The sequence below is a fragment of the Eschrichtius robustus genome, chromosome 2 (genome assembly GCF_028021215.1).
Source record: "Eschrichtius robustus isolate mEscRob2 chromosome 2, mEscRob2.pri, whole genome shotgun sequence".
Classification (NCBI taxonomy): domain Eukaryota; kingdom Metazoa; phylum Chordata; class Mammalia; order Artiodactyla; family Eschrichtiidae; genus Eschrichtius; species Eschrichtius robustus.
Window position 1 is genome coordinate 90307188 of NC_090825.1, and position 20649 is coordinate 90327836.

At 38.3% G+C, this 20649-nt stretch overlaps 1 protein-coding gene across 1 annotated transcript in view; it reads right to left on the reverse strand.

The window, feature by feature from the left end:
• TMEM232 (transmembrane protein 232) overlaps positions 1-20649 on the reverse strand; it is a 275976-nt gene that overhangs the window by 137398 nt on the left and 117929 nt on the right. The window contains exon 12 of the mRNA XM_068534862.1: positions 12176-12423. Within this exon, the coding sequence (XP_068390963.1) occupies positions 12176-12423 (248 nt within the window). The remainder of the gene's footprint in view (positions 1-12175; positions 12424-20649) is intronic.

Consider the following 20649-nt stretch of genomic DNA (forward strand, 5'->3'; position numbering starts at 1 on the left):
GACAGATGCTGATGCTGGGGTAGGACAGAGCCTAGCTGTATCATCGAAGTTAATCGGAAAATTGCCACATAAATACGACTAGGCATTCATTTTCATTCAATAATTCCTAAAGATTTAGCTCTAGAAAGTTACAAATTTTAGTCATATCCTGTCCATGTACCCTTAAAAGGAGTCTATTTCAACTGTTAGAATGTTGCTACCTCTCTATGAAAATTATGGGAGTTTTTCAAATATGGAAGAAACAATAGGTCTGCAGTACCCCCAGATGTTCTCAAACGGGCACGCTGAGATCCACATAATTATAGAAAATTAAACCATTCGCCTTTTGTTAGTCCACTCACATGTCTACCAGAATTTAAGCAGGGGGAGGGGGGAGCGATAAGGAGGAAAGGAAAAATGAGAGGTGAAGGGATCTGGCTGGTGCAACAATGTTACCTACTTCCCTGACCAAATCAGACTTGAGTTTCCTTACCATTAAAACATAGAAAACGTTTATTGCTCTGGGCTAGTTTCATCCTCAGTGACTCCCTAATAGTAACCCGTTATTCTACCAAGACAGTGCCAAACATAGTAATCTTTTGTGGTCCCAGTTATACAAAAAGACTAGAAGTGCACTTTCTATCACACCTTACAGACACCAGTGGGTGTTAAACTGACCTATTTTTTTTCCACCAACCTTATACTGCTGTGGTGGTAGTGATGGTTTCTTGTTTTGTTTTGTTTTTGGTGCCTGCCTGTTCCCCCTCAGATTGTTGTCTAGTTATTTTAAAAATCTACTTGAACTTGAAAATAATAATATATTTTATGATTAATCTTACCTCTCCTCATTTTAGTCTCCAATTGAATCTAAATGCAAGTGGGCTGAGAAAAAGAGTACTGAAGGTGGCCGTCCACACACTGGAGGGAAAATATGCCCATTATCCCACTGTTGTAAGTCACCAAAACAGGCAAATAGGATCATTCAAGTCCTAAAGGGAATATCAGGCGTCTGAATTGCCCACATTGGCGGTCTATATCAATCAAATTAACTGCCCTCTTGTCCAATTCCCATTCATGCGGTACCATATAGCCACATGAAAGGGGAACGGCTTTCTGACAGTGAGGTTTGCTTGGCAACAGAGCATACGAATACTGAATAATTTCTGTTTCTGATGACTGCAAACCCTATTGAGTCACGGTTACATTAGATGCATCCCTGACTATAGAAAGGAAAGAAAGAAAATGCCTTCTTGAGAACTCTTTTAGTGCTTCTGTTTATTTAAGTATATTCTTTCCTAAATACAGAGTGTTCTGTCTACATATCCTCCCCCAAAACAATTATATGCTTCTTTTTCATATCTCCCAGCCAAATTACCATGACTTGGGGCCTATCACTTTATCATACTCCTGAACATATCTGACCTAGTGGCAATACAGCTCTGAAATAAGAGGCTAAAGTGACTGATTCTTGAGCCAGGAGTGAAAGAATTTACAGTAATAGTACTACTCACCAGTCCTATCTGGACTCATGTGTAATATCGATGGGTATTCTAGCATCAAGAATTTAGAGATTTTCGTAACATGGGGATTATTAATAGAGTAGTATATGGAATGGAACAAGAGAGGGGGAAGGGAACTTGTGCATTACTTTATTCGAGGTTTTCTTTTCTATGCATGCACCTGTCACATCCTCTCCCTGCTGGATATCAGGATGCTTACCATGTGGTTGATTCTTTGGCCAGCTGTGTTTAGAACTGTGTGTGACAGCAAAGTGCTCTGTGATGACTGACGACAGCTAGATGAATACAGAAATGTTGGTAGCTTTTCTAAAATGAAGCAGAGGGTCTTGCTGGTAGACTTAAGAAGGCTGGGCCTGCTCAGTTGTTTTGGTTTTTGCTAGCGGCTCCTGCTGCCACTTCCACAGCTCCCTACCACCTCAATCACCACTGCTGTGATACAGTGATACGCTGAACATAAACCTGAAAGTACTCAGCTCACACTTGACTAAAATGCCTCAGAGGTCAACATGCAGATACTAACAGAGAGGTGCTGGCCCAGGTTCCCAGCAGGGGTTAATGACCCTCCCTAAGTGCATGGGCTGTGTCACTTCCCAGACACCTCTCTCACAACCAGATATGGTTCTGTCAGGTAAGTTGTCTGAGTGCCAAATGGAATTCACTGTCTATTGTCCTTCTTCCTATATTTTATCTATGGACAGAAGAAGGTGAACATTACAGGAATAAGACCCATAGGCATCTGAGAATTCGTGAGGGTGAGTATGTCAACTTTTGTTTAAATGCTTGGCCTTTAGAGAGGGACTCCTGAAAAATCACTGCTGGCTGCAACACATGCTTTTTATACCCCAGCAGGAAAAGAAGCTAGAGAAAGCATTATATGTGTTTTGTTTTTTTTTTTTTGCTATAATTCACTTATTACAAGCTTTCCTTGTTAGATATCAGTATGCTGATAGGTGGTTGATTTGTCAGCCAGCTGTGCTTAGACTTCTGTGTGACAATACTGGTTTGCTTGTATAAATGGTTTAGTAAAATTACGATGTTAAAGATAGGCTTTTTCCTTTGAATAGCTTGATGTAGGAAAAAATAAAACAGAAAGAGGACTAATCAACATTAGTTCTAACTCGACAAGACTCAGGTTAGTGAACTATTGTGAAGAACCAAGAATTTAGTGACATATCACTTCAGATATGATGGATGCTTAGCAATTACTGATCTTATATTGCAGTGACAGAGCTGGCATTGAAGGTGGAAGCTGTTCAGAATGATAAATGGATATGACAATTTATTAAAGATATAAGGCATGATTAGTGTTGGATATAGATGCACCCTTTTAAGAAGGAGATGGAAGATGAGGGAAAGAAAAAACAACAAATAAAAAGGGAATTTATAATGTGAAAATTAAGTTTGGGGAAGAAAAAAAATATGCAGCACACACCGAATTTATAAACAAATGCAGAAATCCTAGAAATGTAGCAGCAATGTAGTTTGCAGTTAATGAAGACATGCATGAAACAGATGTATCACACAATTCTCATACACTCATGGCACCATCTCTCATTCTCCTGACTGGGTCTTCCCTCATGCCCTCCTCTGGTCACTGCTATCCCTCCACCAGGTTCCATTCTATAGAACATCCAGGGCCTGTTTGGAGGACATTTTGAACCTGCTCTGTGGCCTCTGATTTCACTGCAGTCCTTGGCATGAATGTTTTCACATAGTCAGGTTAACTTGTTTGGTCTGAGTTTTACTTTCTCAAATAAAAATGGAGGACATGAAGTACTAGACCTAAAAATGTTATGGCAAGAAATTAATCTCCTAAATGTTTATCTTTGTCCTTTGTTTGTTGGATAAACTAATAGAAGAGACACGCTGTGCCATTGCTAATGATATAAATACAGCATTAACAAATCTTATCTTTTAAAAAGAATGGAAAGAGTGGTGAAATTTTAAAAAGGCCTATAAGCCTATGAAATAACTAGAAAGACCATTAAGATATGTTTCTAAGTGATAATCTAACTTCATAATTTCTTGGTATTTTGATACATGCATATATTTCATTAGAGGTTAGAAATTCATTTCTGTCATGTGTACATAGATATACATATATTATATACAGTATACAGTATTACTGCCCATCCTGACCAATGGATCTTGTCTACAAACTTAGAAAGCTTCATGCATTGGTTTGGCACTTAACTTTTTGTTGTTGTTGTTAGGTAGATACTGCAAGGTCTTTTGGAAGTATGCGTCATATATAAAAAACTGCAATCCTTTTGTCATCTGCATTTATATTTTTTGTGTAGTGAGCAGAAAGTGCTGCTCAGAGATACTCAAAGAGGGAGATTCTATCACTGTCTAGGTAGATTATTTTGGAAATTCTCCCTTGTCCATCCTTGAAATCAACATCTCCATAGACTTAAAAAATTTTTAAAGCATTACTATATACTAATTAGTTATCAGAACCGTCCATGAATTTTTCTCAAGTTGTTATAAATTGTAGATTTTCTCCAACCTCTCTGGCTATATCTAAGGTTTGGCTTGTTGTTTATTTTGCTATCATTCTCTTCCTTCCAGATATTAAACGGTGGTATTCCTCAAAATTCCACCCCAGGTCTGCCTCTCATCTCACTTGATGTTCTTTACCAAGGCAGTGTTGCTTGTGCCCATGACATTAGTCACCACCTTCATTCAGTGACTCAGCCCAGACTCTGTCCCTGAATAACAGAACTGTGGAACTCACTTTCTATTTGACTTCTCCACTTAAAGCTCTCAAAAGCACTCCTTCAAATTCAGCATCTTTCCCTAACCCCAACCACACCCTACTCTCCCCCATCACCCCTTGTCTCAGTGAATCGCACCACTATTGGACTAGTTGCTCAATCTGGAAAGGACATTTTCCTCTCTGCACCTCCTGTCATTCTATCTAATCATCATCAAATTCTATTGCTTTTTCTTCCAAGTCGTATGCAAATCCATCTGCCTCCTTTCCATCTGTATTGTCACCAACCTAGTGCACACTGTATTACAATAGCATCCTATGCACTTTCCCAACGTAACAAAGCCAACAATGACAACAATGGAAATGACTATGATACATAGTAATAAAACTAATATATTTATTATACTGATCAATAATATATCAGTATATTTATTATATTACATTTATAATTATGCCACCATATATTTATTGATACAATAATAATAAACATTTTTGTGCTTACTCTGTGCCAGATACTATAGTAAGCACTTTTAGTTGACTACCTCATTAATTTCTCATAAGTACCAACAAGAAAGGTGCTATCATTACCCCATTTTATAGACAAAAACATTCAGATTTAGAGAAGTTAAGTGACTTGCCCAAGGTACATCACACCTACGGTCATGTCACAACCTCAAACACATACACACACACACACCACTCCTCACTCCTTACTCTACCATATAACACACATTCAGTGCCTTCTTATGGCTTCTAAGATGAAGCTGAAAACCATGACCAACTCTTCAGCTTCATCCTCCTGTGGTCTCAGTGACCCAGCTACACAACTGTTCTTTTAGTTCCTTAAATGCTCCATGAGCAATTTCACCATGGGGGGCTTTGCACATCCCGTGCCCCTCTGCTTAGTATTTGTTATTCAATAGTTATTAAATGTCTAATATAGGTCAGGTACTACTAAATTGTATTGAATAACTGAAAATACAAAAAAATAGAAAATTTTGGGTGCAAATTCCCAAATGTCTTTACGGTGGAAAACCAATATGCTAGAGACACAATCAGTCATTCTGAACAAGAAACCATCAATTACACTCTAAGCATAGTTTGTCTTTGTCTTCCGAGTGCCTAACACAGTGCCTGCACACAGAGATGTATAGTTAATGCTTACTGAAGGAATATGCAACCTGTATCAGGAGTTCTGTTTTCTCCCTACCATTTAAATCCATGCCGAGAGACAGCCCAGGAAAGACTGGGTTAGTTGGGGAGTGACATTTGCTTTGACAGGTGGACAGAAAGCACCTGCCCTGGGTACTAAGGTTTTCAAAGATTCATATGCCTGATCAAGTACTTGATCCTATCAAGGAGACATTTAGAAACTGGGGAAGATTAAGCCCTTTAACGGATTGACTTCATATTTTATGAGAATCTAGAGAGTGGGAAGACTACTCCAATTTGATTAACGTCATATCCAAGTTTACATTCTAATTAAAGCAGGTAATAAACACTTGTCAACCACTGCAAAAGCATTTCATCACAAGCTAAACAACATTGCCCTTTTCTCTGAAAGAGCAAAGTGCACATAAAAAACAAAACACAAAAAAACAGATTTTGTTTTTGTTTTCTGTTGCACAACTTTTGTCTTCTCATAGGGCTGTCATTTGAATCTAATTCATCTGTATTTGAAACATATCAATAGAATGTTTTTACATCTCAACCAGTTCATTTTAACACTTGTGCCATTTTTAAGATTCTGCATTACATCATGTTACTGTGAATGGAGAACTCCTGGGGTTGATGATCGTATTGAAGCTGGACACCTGTCTTATAAGCACGAAGCCACTGCAGTGAAAGTGGCAGCTAAAGCTATGGCCCCACTGATAACACCTAGAATTCCTGCTCAGACCAAGGCTCCACTGGAAAGGCAGGAAAGAAGAGGAGACAACCTAAGATAGATGGGGACTGACCTATCTCCTAGGGAAGACCGGAGGTAAACAGAGTCATGTATTGGAAATGGATGTATTTTGCACGGTCCTGTCACTGGCAATTGGACTTCACTTCCAATACCACTTCACTCTAGAAATTTTAACACTTTAAATGATTGATCTGAGCTGATCATCTAACCAACATTTTAATAATAAAATATTTCACAAAAGTTCAAAACGTAGGGGCCCATCTCTGAAGACCCATTCGTGCTCTCTATTTCTCTTCAGCTGAAAATTATAATCAGCCATGTGAACTTTCAAGATTCCAAACTTTACTCTTCCATAATGGGTCTTGATACTGTACCCTCAAAATGCATGTATGACTTAGAACCAGATCTGAATTGTGTTTTAATTCAAAAACTAGAAACAAGAAGGGAAGCAAAACATAACCAAAAACGAAATCATCGGGAAACTGTATGCTCTTTTTTAAAAGTTGCTAGCAGTAATTCATAACTTATGTAAATTTTCCACATATTATTTATCACAATTGTATTAATAAATATTATATTATGAAGAAAATAAATATTTTAGAAAATCTACTCAATTATAGAACAAAAGGATAAGGAACTAACATGTCCAGGCTCTTTACATACATTCTTTCCTTCTATCCTCAGGACAAACCTAAGAGGAATGTACAACTTTTACATTTTTAAATATTAGAAGCCTAAGCTTAGCTCAAAGAAGTTAAGTAACTTACTCTAAATCAATCAGAAAAAAAGCTATAAGATAAATATTCTTGATATTCTGTAAAGGAGGCACAGACTTTTTTCTCCTGCATGAAACAGAACTAGACAGATGTGTTTAAAGCATTTTATTTAAGAATCTTTTGGAGCTCTCCTTTTTAAATCTCTCTCTCTCTCCAAATAGATATATTTATATTTTTTTCCTCCATTGACTTTAGCTAAAAATCATACTACTTAATGGAAAGTGCCTCCTCTGACATAGATTTCCTAATATTAGCTAGAGAGATGCAGAGCCCAGAAAAAAATGTTCCTTAATCAAAGTCAAGTTCTGAAAATCGAGACACAGAAATTGAAAAAAAAAACACTTATAAAAAGTCTTTTCTTATGACTTGAAGATAAGTTTTTTTTAACAACTGCTCAAGGCTTTACCATCACATGAAGTCCCACATGAGGGGAAAGACATCAGCATAGTAGACTCAGGAGTCAGAATGCATTTGTTTAAATTCAAACTCTAGCACTTAATGATTATAAATTCTTGGGCAAATTACTTAACCTCTCAGTATTCATATCTACAAGATGGAGATTTTATAGATATATAAAATCTATAAAATGGATAAAATAATCAATCTACATCTAAGGGTAGTGCTTAGCATAGTGCCTTGTTTATAAAATGTACTCATGTAGGGTGGCAAACAGAATTGTTTGACTATAACACTGGAGATTCATCTTGAATTGCCCGGCAACTTGGAAGCTAGAATTAGGGGTCCTAAGCATCTCCCATGTTGTAAACCCAACTCCCCAGGGAGCCCAGTGGCCTCCTATTACAACCATTAAGACCACTTCCCAAGGGCTCCAAGTCCTGAGCACCTGGCATTTCTAGCATCCCTATCCAGCTGATGCCCACCCACCTCAGGTGACTCGGCAACTGGGCCCAAAATGTTTATTTCTTCCTTGAGAAGGCAGTTTCACCCTTACATTATAAGAATGTAGAATAGCAGTCATGCAGTGTCTCTCCCCTCAAAACGCAAATCTAGTTTAATGTCCAGTTGCTTGCCCAGACTCCAGCATCCCTCCCACTGAGAAAATGAGAAATGGGGACCACGTGCCTCTTTTTGCTGCTCACTGTTGGTCTTTCCAGTAAAACCTATCTCCTGGGACACTGTGGTATCCACCTTTCCCCACCTCGTCTCCATTCAGCAAATGTTAGCTACCCCTAGCTCCACTACCTTGGAATTGGCTCCTTTTATAAAGGAGGATTCATAGGAGACACAGTAGCCTTTGGTACGACCTCCCTGTTGTGAAGTCAGCTATGTAAAATGTCCTGCCTGAATGACTACAGATGTTCTCAGTCCGTTCTTGCTTGTTTCAGCTGGGCTCTCTTCCAAGTGCTGGTCTTATGAATGAAGTCTTCTGACATAAAATTTGTGAGCAAACTAAGCCTAATCAGAGATAAAGTTTTAAGTTAATATTCTCCTAGTCTTTACATGTATGCAAATAATTAGTTGTTTGTGAGTTTTTAGGGATCCAAGGCATAAGCTTAGAAAATACACTTACAAGAAACCTCAGAAGCCAAAAAGTGTAGATGTAGAAACTGGTTTTTGAAAATTTGATCTTCAGAGTTCTGAATTCTCAGCCTTAAGGTAAATTTAAGACAGTTTTACTGACAAAGAGAGAAAAGGAAAAAACTATGCTTTGAAGTAGAAGTATACTATGCCTCGGTTTTTGGCTACAGTTTTTACGATATAGTAAAGAAACATAATGATTTTTTCATTTTTTAAAAAAATGCTGAGGGGCAAGAAGAACATGCATCCAACAGCATGTCCCACTAAAAAGCAAAACCCCAAAAATTCAATGTACAGAAGCAAAACAATGAATTTTCTTTTGAAAAATTTTGTAAAGAGGTCAGATCTGCAAGTCATTCAAAGCAAAATATATATATTTATAAACATATAAAGAAAGAATTCCCATTTTGAGAGAATTTTACAGGCTAGAAACACAAGTGAAGAAAAATATTTTGGGGAAAAAGTGCTAGGTCATCAGATATAGTGGATGCTTCAGCAATAAGGAAGCTCCTATTTTCTCCTTACTGGTAAATGTTCACAGTTTCACACTGAAATAGGTACACTTTAGTGCTCCATGGCAATAGAGAAACATATTATCTTAAATTTCCTGTCTTCCTGCCTCTTAAATGTGCCCCATCTTCTGTAGGAGTCCTTAAATGTTGGCCTTCTTGCCATCTTACACATTGCTTTTTGATGAAAACACAAAATGGAGCTTTCTAGGAATACGTGATAAGAAATTGGTGATATGACCCTATGCAAGAAGACCTTTAAAAGGTGAAAAAGAGCTAAGCATACAGTGGGCTTTAAATTATGTCTTTGTGCTTTACCTATAGGACTCCACCATGCTCAGAAGTTCATTAATTGCATTAATTCCAGTCTGTGGACCTGGACGTGGGAGGAGGTGGAGAAATGACAAAAGGAGCTATAGCTACGGGATTGTTGACTAGATGGGGAATCAAGCAAATGGAAGAAACAACATTTCCCACAGTTAATGTTTAGTGAGCCAGAGCCATTTTTTCAATGCATTAAAAGTTAAAGTTAAAGCTTAAACATGCTTTTCAACAACTTTTTTAAAAGCAGGTCTATCCCGTACCCCAAACAGACAGTAGAGACTGTTCAACCAGGACTGACCTAGCCTTTGTCTTGATGTCACTGAGCTCTAGCCCTATTCCACTCACATCTGTTGCAGCCAGGGATCAGTTCACCCCTGACTGGAGCTGGCAATATGCACAACTCCAGGGGGCACAGTTCCCATGCTCTACAGCGGGAAGGGTGCAATGTGAAAGTCACCCTGGGCTGCCCCGAGGGACTTCTGCTAGAGGGAAGCTCAGGCTGCTGTGCTGCTGTGGCTCTCATTCAAGCCAGAGACCCTAAGTTTAATTTCTAGAAGCTGTAATGAGCTGTGAAAAAATGGATAAGAAGGTAACATTTTTAAAGATCAGTGATGGATGATTCTCATTTATGTAATGAACCGTAGGCTGAGGAGAAATCTCATATACTAATCCTTCAAAACCTACAGGACTCTTTGGGTCTTAACCCCACCCCTTGCCTCTTATGCCTCCTTCTCTGACCCTGCATATTCTCTACCCCTGTCCCCAAACCCTGTGCATATGTCTCCACTCTACTTTCCATTCTCAGTATGTCTCTCCCCTTACTTATATCTTCTCCCTTTCCTTTTGATCTCTTTCATCTGTCTTTCTGCTCCTAACATTTATTTCTCTGTTCTGCTATTTTAAGCATTCCCAATATGTCGCCTTATCTCTATCTCTCTAGGTCCTTCCTTTCTGTGTCCCAGTGGGCATCATTCATCTCCAGCTGCCTTTTTACTGTCTATTTACCCTTTCCCCCACTGTTTCTTTAATCTCCTTTGGTCAATACCCCGTTTCTTTTATTTTTCTAGTTTCTTTCTTTCTATCTTTTCCTTTAACTGGCCATGATGAGAAACCAAAGTACACTGTCCTCTCTGTGGTCCCAGACTGATTTTTCTTCCGTGTCTGCGGTCCTTGAAAATGTACAGCAGACATTTGGGGATTCAAAAGTAAATCTCAATACTCATAACATTTAAAGCTGGCCTTTCCATTACACCTTGAACATATTGCAATTTTATAGATATTTATAACACATGCTGAAGAACATTTTTATACTATTTATTCCTGCACCGCACATGAGACTACTAAAGTGCAGGCTGTGTGATCCTTAATCTCAGCTCTACATATATTCCTCACTGGCTTTAGAATTCTTGAATAAATGCTTAAGCCTGTGTCAAACTCTTCTCAAGCATGTGTCTATTTTTCTCTTGACTATTTGTGTGCACAAAAGGAAAACTTTCCTCCTCGCCTTGTTTCACCCAGTTATTACCCCTGCACTAAAGTCCACCTTTGGGCAGCAACAGTCACATGATTTTGGAACTCAGATAATGAGTTAGGCAAATGCTGAGGAAGAAAACTTCCCAAATAATTTAGCATCTTCTTCAAGAAAAGTAAGCCACAAAACAGATCAAAGAAAAGAAGTAGTAACAGACTCATAAACATAAGAACAAAAATACATGAGTTAGAATCCAAAAGCTGGTTCATCGAAAAAATAATATAAAATAGATAAAATACCAAACAAACTACTTAAGAAGCGTAAAAGGGACCAAATGCAAATACACAAAATGAGAATTAGTTAAGGGGAAGGGGATAACCACAGAAACAGAAAACAGAAGGAATCTTAAGACGCTGTTTTGTTCAATTATGGCCAAAAAATTCGGAAAAATGGAATAAAACATGTAATATTTAAAAAAAGCATAATTTGCTAAAATTGACTTAAAAAGAAGGAGAAAGATCTAAAGAGACCGATATTCAGGACTGATACTCCAGATACTTTTATGGCAGGGGCCTCAAACAGTAAGAATGGAATCCAGCTGTAGCTGCACATTATGGCTGAATATAAGCCCTGCCAAGAGCCACATGAAACAGAAGAATTTGACAAAGAACTACCCTTAGAAGAGCTATAAGGTACTAATGGTTTAAGAGGAAATTCTACCAAAGCTTAAAAGAGTAGATAATTCCAAAATATTGAAATTATTTTAGAACATAGAAAAAGAAAATAAATGGGCATTTCGTATTTGATAAAGATATTTAAAATCAGGGAAAAATATTGAAGGGAGATAGATCACTCAATAAATGTTGCTGGGACAATTGAGTAGCCACATGGATCTATACCTCACACCACATACCAGAAAAAATTTCAAATGGACCAATGATTAAAGTGTTCAAAATGAATCCTTAAAAGTACTAGGAGAAATGTGACATTTTAATCTTGAAATGAAAAGAACTTTCCCAAAAAGACTTTTAAAAATCCATAAACCATAGTGGAAAATGGAGAGAAAATTTTAAATATACTTATAATTTATTATATTGACATTTTATAGATGCTGGAAGGATACACAGCATTTAATGATAGGGAGAGATGGGGGTAAACTAGGCAAATGTAGGTCACTATGGAAGAGAGGCTTTCACTTTATTAAAACATTGATTTATATTACATAATAATACCTATTTTAAGCATGAGGAAATACTTTCTGAGAAAGGAATACTTGCTTATGATAAAATATCTAGGAGGTGGTGGAGCCAAGATTTGAATTAAAAAAGAGAAACTGAGTTAAATAATGTGGCACATGATTATATAAAACTTATATAACTCCAAAATGGAATATGTTAGAATAACAACTATTTTGAATAGTGCTTCACTTTACCTTACAGTAAATTGTAGAACTCTCTTCTTCATGGAATCCTGCTTTTTGTTCAGATATTTCATTTGGTGCCGTTTTATCAATGGTTTTTTCAAAGGAAGAACACAGGTATCAGTGGAAGGGAAGAATAGTTTGGAAAGTATGTTGGCAATTCGCCATCCTATATATTTGGAGAAATTTTCATCCCCTACATTTGATGAAACTTTTGTACTATAACTTGTGAAAGGATCAGTTGGGTCATTTATCTCAGCCTGTTGAAAGAAAAGAAAAAATAACCAGTTGACATAGAATTAAATGAGAAAAAATGACGTATTATTATTAAAGTTAAAATGTGTGTTTATTTTCTTTGACTAATGTTGCATTCTTCCTATTAAAATAAGCTTTAAAAGAAAAATGCAGTTCCGCAAAACATTTTAAAAATCGTAACAAGAATTTTCAATGAAATAAACAATTAAGCATGAAGGAAATCAGTCTTGAAATTTCAAAAATGTAATGATATAATTTCTATTTTAAATTTGTATACTTCCCACACAAGAATTTCATAAGCATTTGTAATATTTATTTAATAAGAAATTAAGCAATCAGTTGAAGTAATACAGATGTTTTATTAAGTCAGAATTTCATTTCTCTGTGCATAATCTAAACTTTCCTTGAAGTCAACAGAAAATTTCTATAGCACAAAACTTGAGTAAAGTAAAAAACAAAAAGGGCTTTATATTTAGCTTTCATTGGAGATGTTCTAGGATTCAGATTTATATTAAATTGAATACGTCCTAATATAGAAAAAAACCTAACACAAAAATTCCACAATACTTAAGCAATTTTTATTCAGGAAAGAGCAATTTTCTGAATTTTCCTATTTATATTTAATAATGTCCATGACTGATTTTTTTTTTTTGATTTTTTTTGATTTTTAATTATATCTTTTTTTTTTTTTAAACTCATTTGTGGTTTTTTTTTTTTTTTTTTTTAATTTATTTTTGACTGTGTTGGGTCTTTGTTTCTGTGCGAGGGCTTTTTCTAGTTGTGGCAAGCGGGGGCTACTCTTCATCGCAGTGCGTGGGCCTCTCACTATCGTGGCCTCTCTCGCTGCGGAGCACAGGCTCCAGACGCGCAGGCTCAGTAGTTGTAGCCCACGGGCCTAGCTGCTCCGCGGCACGTGGGATCTTCCCAGACCAGGGCTCGAACCCGTGTCCCCTGCATTAGCAGGCAGACTCTCAAGCACTGTGCCACCAGAGAAGCCCCCTATATCTTCTTTTGAGATAGCTAGAGGCATGTTTTCCTTGGCTGGTATCAGTAATAATAAATGAAGATGTAAGTTTCAAAATGTCACGTATTATACTTTTAGTGTTTACAGTATGCTAATATTAAAAACTCTTTCTCATAACTAAGTTAGGTGCTGCCTCCTATTATTTAAGTTCTTACAGTTTTATTTAATATTATCCATCTTTGGGCAGCTCATTACCAACCACTCAGGATTCATTTTAAATGTCTATAGATCCTATGGTAGAAAACAAAGGAATGAAAAATGTTTTTCTGCGTATGAATATCTAACTAACCTCTTTAGGATTCCAAGATCAGGATTACTGAAATTACTATTTAAAGACTGACTATTGCATTATCTAGACAAAATTACAGTGGAAAAAATGAGAACAATCTTATGATAAAGATTGAAAAAATAAAGGTTTAAAGCAATAAGGAAAATAGCAAAAGGCAAAGTAAATACATATGGAATACTGTGAAATGATGAGAAAGAATAACATGCAAAAAACATGTGTAAAAAAAATACGGTGAAAATCATGCAAATAGGTAAGCATCAAAAAAATGAAATGAGGACTCAAAATAGCCTCAAAGTGCTAGAAAATTAATACTGACATTTAAAAAAGAGAGCTGTATTTTCACTATTTCAGAAAAGGAACTTTATCACCAGCCCTCATTGAAATATACCTATTTTTAAATACCTTTGATTTCAATTATCTCTGGATGTTGCAATCAGTATACAATTATGTTTATACTATTACCAGTTGTGTATCTTGCTTATTAACTAGGTCGAAATCATGGAAAGAGCATTCAATTTCAAACAAGAAATTAAATTGTGCCAAGAACACTCAGTAGCTGTTGTGATTTTTAGGACATTATTTAATGTCTCAAAGTCTGCATGTTCATCTGTAAAATGGTAATCACAATACCTGGGCTGTTTATTCTGCTTAGTTTCTCTGGATTAATTTTTTCATAAGAAAAGGTACTTCAAAATCAATAACAACATATAGTTGCACAAACCTACTACTATGAGCTCTTCGATTGCTAAGAGAATGATGAATTAATAAATGTGTAAGTGAATGGACCAACAAAAATAATGTCTTCTCATCACATAATTTCTGGTAAAATACATTGTTTCCAGGAGAGCATTACCCTGCATTATAGAATCTTAATGCTTTTTTCATTTTGTCTCATTTGGCTACGCTTTGCTTTCTTCCCTCCCAGACTGGATAGGTTATATAGATCCAGATGCCAGCTCTCTCAAATAGCAAAATGAAGGCATTGCCATATCTTTCACGATGGTTCCCTGGTTGAAAGCCCAGGTTAATTTTCCGCCCTCAATGATGTCCAAGGCATTCAACTTACGGAAATGTAGCTTCAAATATCGGTCAAAGGCATATCTGCCTTATCTATAAAAGGTTTTGTTTGTTTTCCTGCAGGAAAAAGCCAGGAAAGAATATGGGGCTTTGCAGTTAGAAAGATCTGAAATCAGGTCTGGCTATTCCACTTAGGAATTTAAAATGCAAACTTGGGGAATTTAGTTAACCTCTCCAGGTCTATATTTTGTGTTTAGTTTGGTTCCATTTTGTTTTTCATTTGTGATGTGGAGATAATAATTACCACCTCAGAGTTTTGTGAGGATTCACTTAGATGACAAAGGATGATCTGTCTAGCCAATAGTGAGAAGCACAATAGGGATCAGTTGCTTCAGGGCTACCCTAAGACAGACACTGATGCTCTGGCTTTTATAAGATCCTTCCACCACCAATCTTGAGAAGACTTGATCTAACCTCTTCATGCTGAAAACAAATTTGTTACATAGCTACTTTTATATTAACAAATTTATCAAATAGGATTATACTTCCATAGTCAGCTCTATTCTAAAGAGTCTTCCTTCTCTTAAAGATATTACTCTCATTTTAAAATTCAGAGACTATGAATTTATCTATGCCAATGGTGCATAACTATAAATCTATACTTCTTGGAAGTAAACTTACCCAAAATATTAATGACCATTGTTTAGATTCCAAATTCATGAATTTACTACCCCAAACTCCAATCTTTATACATTATTTATACATTTACATTTGTATCATGTGTGCCTATTTTCTTAGCAATGCCATGAAAGCTTTAAAATTCAGGATTTTTCTTATTGCATTGTTGAAACTTGACATTTTTTATTAAGAAACAAAGGGCAATTTTTTATTATCTATGATAATTTTACTGATTTAGTATTAAAATTGAAAAAGTGGTATTCCTGAAGAATATTTCTCTCTCACATAGATTGTAGCAACATGCAAGGTCAGATACCCACCCTTCTGTCTTTATATTGGGCATAATGATGGTAAAAACCAGGATTCATTTAGGTTGGCAAGAAGATGGATGTCAGAGCAGGTGAAATTACGCAAGGAATTATGATGTAGTAGCAATACAAAAGAAAATAAAAGCCTGTCCACAGTTCTGAATTTTCCATCAATAATTAGGGAAATGTAGTACCGAAATTTAAGCTAACTCACACTACCCTCGACATAAGGGAATAAAAGAGAAAGAAATAGGATATTAAGCCACTGTGCCATAGTTTGCATTAAATTTTGTCTCCATCTCTTACTATGTCTCTGTTTTTGGTCTCCACCTGTCCTTAAGTAGTCTTAGACCTGGGAACATTTAACTTATTTGTGAAAAAACTTATAATTTTTTATTCAAACTTCAAAATTTAAATATAAGTGACTTATTGGTGGTCTCAAACGGTTATTTCCTACAGGAGTTATAAAATCTCACAAAGGAGGACAGCATGAGTAACTACTTGTTACTAAAATTGTGGTCCTTAGAACATTATTATTGTCATTACCTAGGAGCATGTTCTAAATAGAGAATTTCAGGCCCTACTCCTGAATATATTAAAGTTTAAAAAGGACTGATGTAGTAGATTCAGAAAAGGACTAGATGGGAATATCCATTTTCCCACTTTACAAGTTGTGTGATCTTGCACAAGTTACTTAACCTCTCTAAGCATGTTTCTTCATTCCTAAAATAGAATAATAATAATACTGTCCTTTCTAGGTTACTGTAAAAATTAAACACAAAACGTGAATATATTTTCTAGCATAGTGTCTGGCACACAAAAGTTCTTCGATAAGTGTTAGTTCCTTGTTTATATCTAATTTTGGAGGCAGGATGACATGGAAATGGCAAAGCCTTTGGGTTAAACTCACTCATAGGTGCGTTCACCACCAGCTACTTCTTTTAATCTTGTTTAGACTCAGATCCTTTATCTGTATGGGTGATGCTGGTGGTGGGAGAGATATAAGGCTTAGATGAGTTAATAAAGGTAAGATACTTAGCACAGTGGCTGGTGCATTGTAAAAACTCTACAAATATTTTTGTTTTCTTAAAACAACATATCTGTTATACTGGAATTCTATTCATAAGTATTTAAAGAAACCACACTCTTTCAAAAATACACCTCCCTTTCCATGTTTAAGAGTTTCCATTTATGTCAAAAGAAGAGCCACATGTGGGGGATGAGAGAGACCGTTATTGAGAGAATAGAAACTAATAGTGCTGTTTATTCTATTTTGCTGCTTAAAGAGTACATTAGGAAGATGGCAGCATGGAAGGATGTGGAGTTCATGTCTCCCTACAACTAGGACACCTGCTGGATGCTGGTGGGGGACCTCAATACCCAAGGAAATGGGAGGAACCCCAAGCAACCAGGTAGGATGTGGAGGGGGAGGAGAAGTGGAGGCCAGACAGGACCAGCGCCCCTGAGGGGTGGCTGGGAGATGGGAGGGGTTCCCACGCCTGGCAGGACCTTTGGGAGCTTGGAGGATCAGGGGGGAGTGCACCTAGCATTTCCCCTGCCCAAGTGGGTCCTGGGAGGCCTGCTGGGCTCCCAGACCTGGTCCTCTGTTCTCTGGGGCCCCCTCTGGGCCATGTGGATCCTAGGAGCATAGGAGGGAGGCGGGGGGAGAAGAGGAGAGGCGGATGGGGAGGGGCCCTCTGGGACTGGAGGGTCAGGGGAGGCACGGAGGGCGTTTCCCCCACCCACTTGGGCACTAGGAAGCCTGCTAGGCTACCGGGCCTGGTCCTCCATTCTCCAGGGCCCCCTCTGACCTTGTGGGTCCTAAGGGCATGGGAGGGAAGGAGGGAGGGAGGGAAGGGAGGAGGGAAAGAGGAGGAGAGGCAGACAGTGGGACCCTCCAGGACTGGAAAATCAGCAGAGGTGTGGAGGGCGTTCCCCCCACCCATTCAGGCCCTGGGAAGCCTGCTGGGGTCCTGGTTCAGGTCTTTTGCCTTCCAGGGCCCCCTCTGGCTGCATTGGTCCTGGAATGGGGGGAAGAAAAGAAGAGGTGGTTGCGAAGTGGCCCTCTGGGATCGGAGGATCAGAGGAGGCACCGCGGGCATTTCCCCCACCCTCTTGGGCCCCCCAAAGCCTGCTGGGCTCCCTGGCCAAGTCCTCTGTTCACCGGGGCCCCTTTCAGGGCGCATTGGTCCTAGGGGCGTAGGAGGGAGGCAGGGGGAGAAGAGGAGAGGCGGAAGGGGAGGGGCCCTCCGGGATGGAGGATCAGGGGAGGCACGGAGGGTGTTTACCCCACCCACTTGGGCCCTGGGAAGCCTGCTGGGCTCCCAGCCATAGTTCTCCATCCTCCAAGACACCCTCTGGCCATGGGGGTCCTAGGGGCGTAGGAGAGAGGCAAGAGGGGGGAAGAGGAGGAGAGGCAGATGGGAGGGGAACCTCCAGGACCGGAGGATCAGGGGAAGCGCCACAGGCGTTTCCCCCACCCACTCAGCCCCAGAAAGCCTGTTGGGCTTCTGGGTCTGCTCCCCTGCCTTCCTAGGCCCTCTCCAGCCACGTGGGTCCCAGGGGCATAGGAGGGAGGGGGGGGAAGAAGAAGAGAGACCAAAGGGGAGGGACCCTCTGGGATAGGAGAATTGGGGGAACAGACCTAGCATTTCCCCCACCCACTTGGACCCAGGGAGCCTGTTGGGGTCCTGGACCTGGTCCTCCACCCTCCAAGGCTAGAGGCACTGCTGGACCCTCCTACCATGCTAAGCCTAAGCGCCACCACCCACCCCTCCCAGTGCCTTTTATGGCCCTGTTGGGTCTGAAGCATAGGCCCTGCCTACCGCCTAAACCCCGCCCCTACCTAAGTCCTGCCACACACAGGCAAGGCCTTTTCTGGCTTTTTTTTTTCCTCCTGTCTTTTTCTATTGTGGTTCTCTTTTACCTTCTGGTTGTTGTTTCATCTATATATTTATTTATTTTTTATTTTTTTCTAACATATCTGTTAGTTTTCTAATTTTATTTTATTTTTTACTCTGTTATTGATCTGCTCCTTATTTTCTTTTCTTTCTTTTGCAGACCTGCGTGGCTTGTGGAATCTTGGTTCACGAGTTGGGGAAGGGGCCTGAGCTCTTGTGATGGGGGCTCTGAGTCCAAACCACTGGACTAACAGAAAACCTCAGACCCAGGGAATATTCATCACAGTGAGGTCTCCCACAGGTCCTCATCTCGACACCAAGACCCAGCTGTACCCAGCAGCCCACAAACTCAAGTGCTGGAAGCCTCAGGCCAAACAACCAGTAAGACAGGAACACAATCCCACCCATCAAAAAAAAAAAAAAAACTGAGATGACAAAAAAATATGTCACTGATGAAGGAGCAAGGTAAAAAATTACAAGACCAATAAATGAAGAGGAAATAGGCAACCTTCCTGAAAAAGAATTCAGAGTAATGATAGTAAAGATGAACCAGAATCTCGGAAACAGAATGGAGGCACAGATCAAGAAAATACAAGAAATGTTTAACAAAGATCTAGAAGAACTAAAGAACAGAGATAAACAACACAATAACTAAAATGAAAAATACACAAGAAGGAATCAATAACAGAATAACTAAGGGAGAAGAACAAATAAGTGAGCTGGAAGAAAGAATGGTGGAAATAACTGATGAGGAGCAGAATAAAGATAAAACAATGAAAAGAATTGAAGACAATCTCAGAGACCTCTTGTACAACACTAAACGCACCAACATTCGAATTATAGGGGTCCCAGAAGAAGAAGAGAAAAAGAAAGGGTCTGAGAAAATATTCAAAGAGATTATAGTGGAAAAATTCCCTAACATGGGAAAGGAAATAGTCACCCAAGTCCAGGAAGCGCAGAGTCCCATACAGGTTAAACCCTAGGAGAAACACACCAAGACACATATTAATCAAACTAACTAAAATTAAATTCAAAGAAGAAATATTAAAAGCAGCAAGGGAAAAGCAAAAAATAATATACAAAGGAATCCCCATAAGGTTAACAGCTGATTTTTCAGCAGAAACTCTGCAGGCCAGAAGGCAGTGGCAGCACATACTTAAAGTGATAAAAGAGTAAAACCTACAATCAAGATTACTCTACCCAGCAAGGATTTCATTCAGATTCGATGGAGAAATCAAAAGCTTTTCAGACAAGCAAAAGCTCCAGAATTCAGCACCACCAAACCAGCTTTACAACAACTGCTAAAGAAACTTTTCTAGGCAGGAAACACAAGAGAAGAAAAAGACCCACATCTAAAGCAACTAGAGAAAGAAGAACAAAGAAAACCCAAAATTATTAGAAGGAAAGAAATCATAAAAATCAAAGCTGAAATAAGTGAAATAGAAATGAAGAAAAAATAGCAAAGATCAATAAAACTAAAATTTGGTTCTTTGAGAAGATTTTAAAAATTGATAAACCTTTACCCATACTCATCAAGAAAAAAAGGTAGAGGATGCAAATTAATAAAATTAGAAATGAAAAAGGAGAAATCACAACTGACACCGCAGAAATACTAAGGATTATAAGAGACTACTACAAACAACTATATGCCAATAAAATGGACAACCACAAAAAACTGGACAAATTCTTGGAAGGGTACAATTTTCCAAGACTGAACCTGGAAGAATTAGAAAATATAAACAGACTTATCACAAGTAATGAAATTAAAACTGTAATTTAAAATCTTCCAACAAACAAAAGTCCAGGACCAGATGGCTTCACAGGTGAATTCTATCAAACATTTAGAGAAGAGCTAACACCCATCCTTCTCAAACTCTTCCAAAAAATTGCAGAGGAACACTCCCAAACTCATTCTATGAGGCCACCATCATCCTGATACCAAAACCAGACAAAGATATCACAAAAAAAGGAAATTTACAGACCAATATCACTGTGGATTATAGATGTAAAAATCC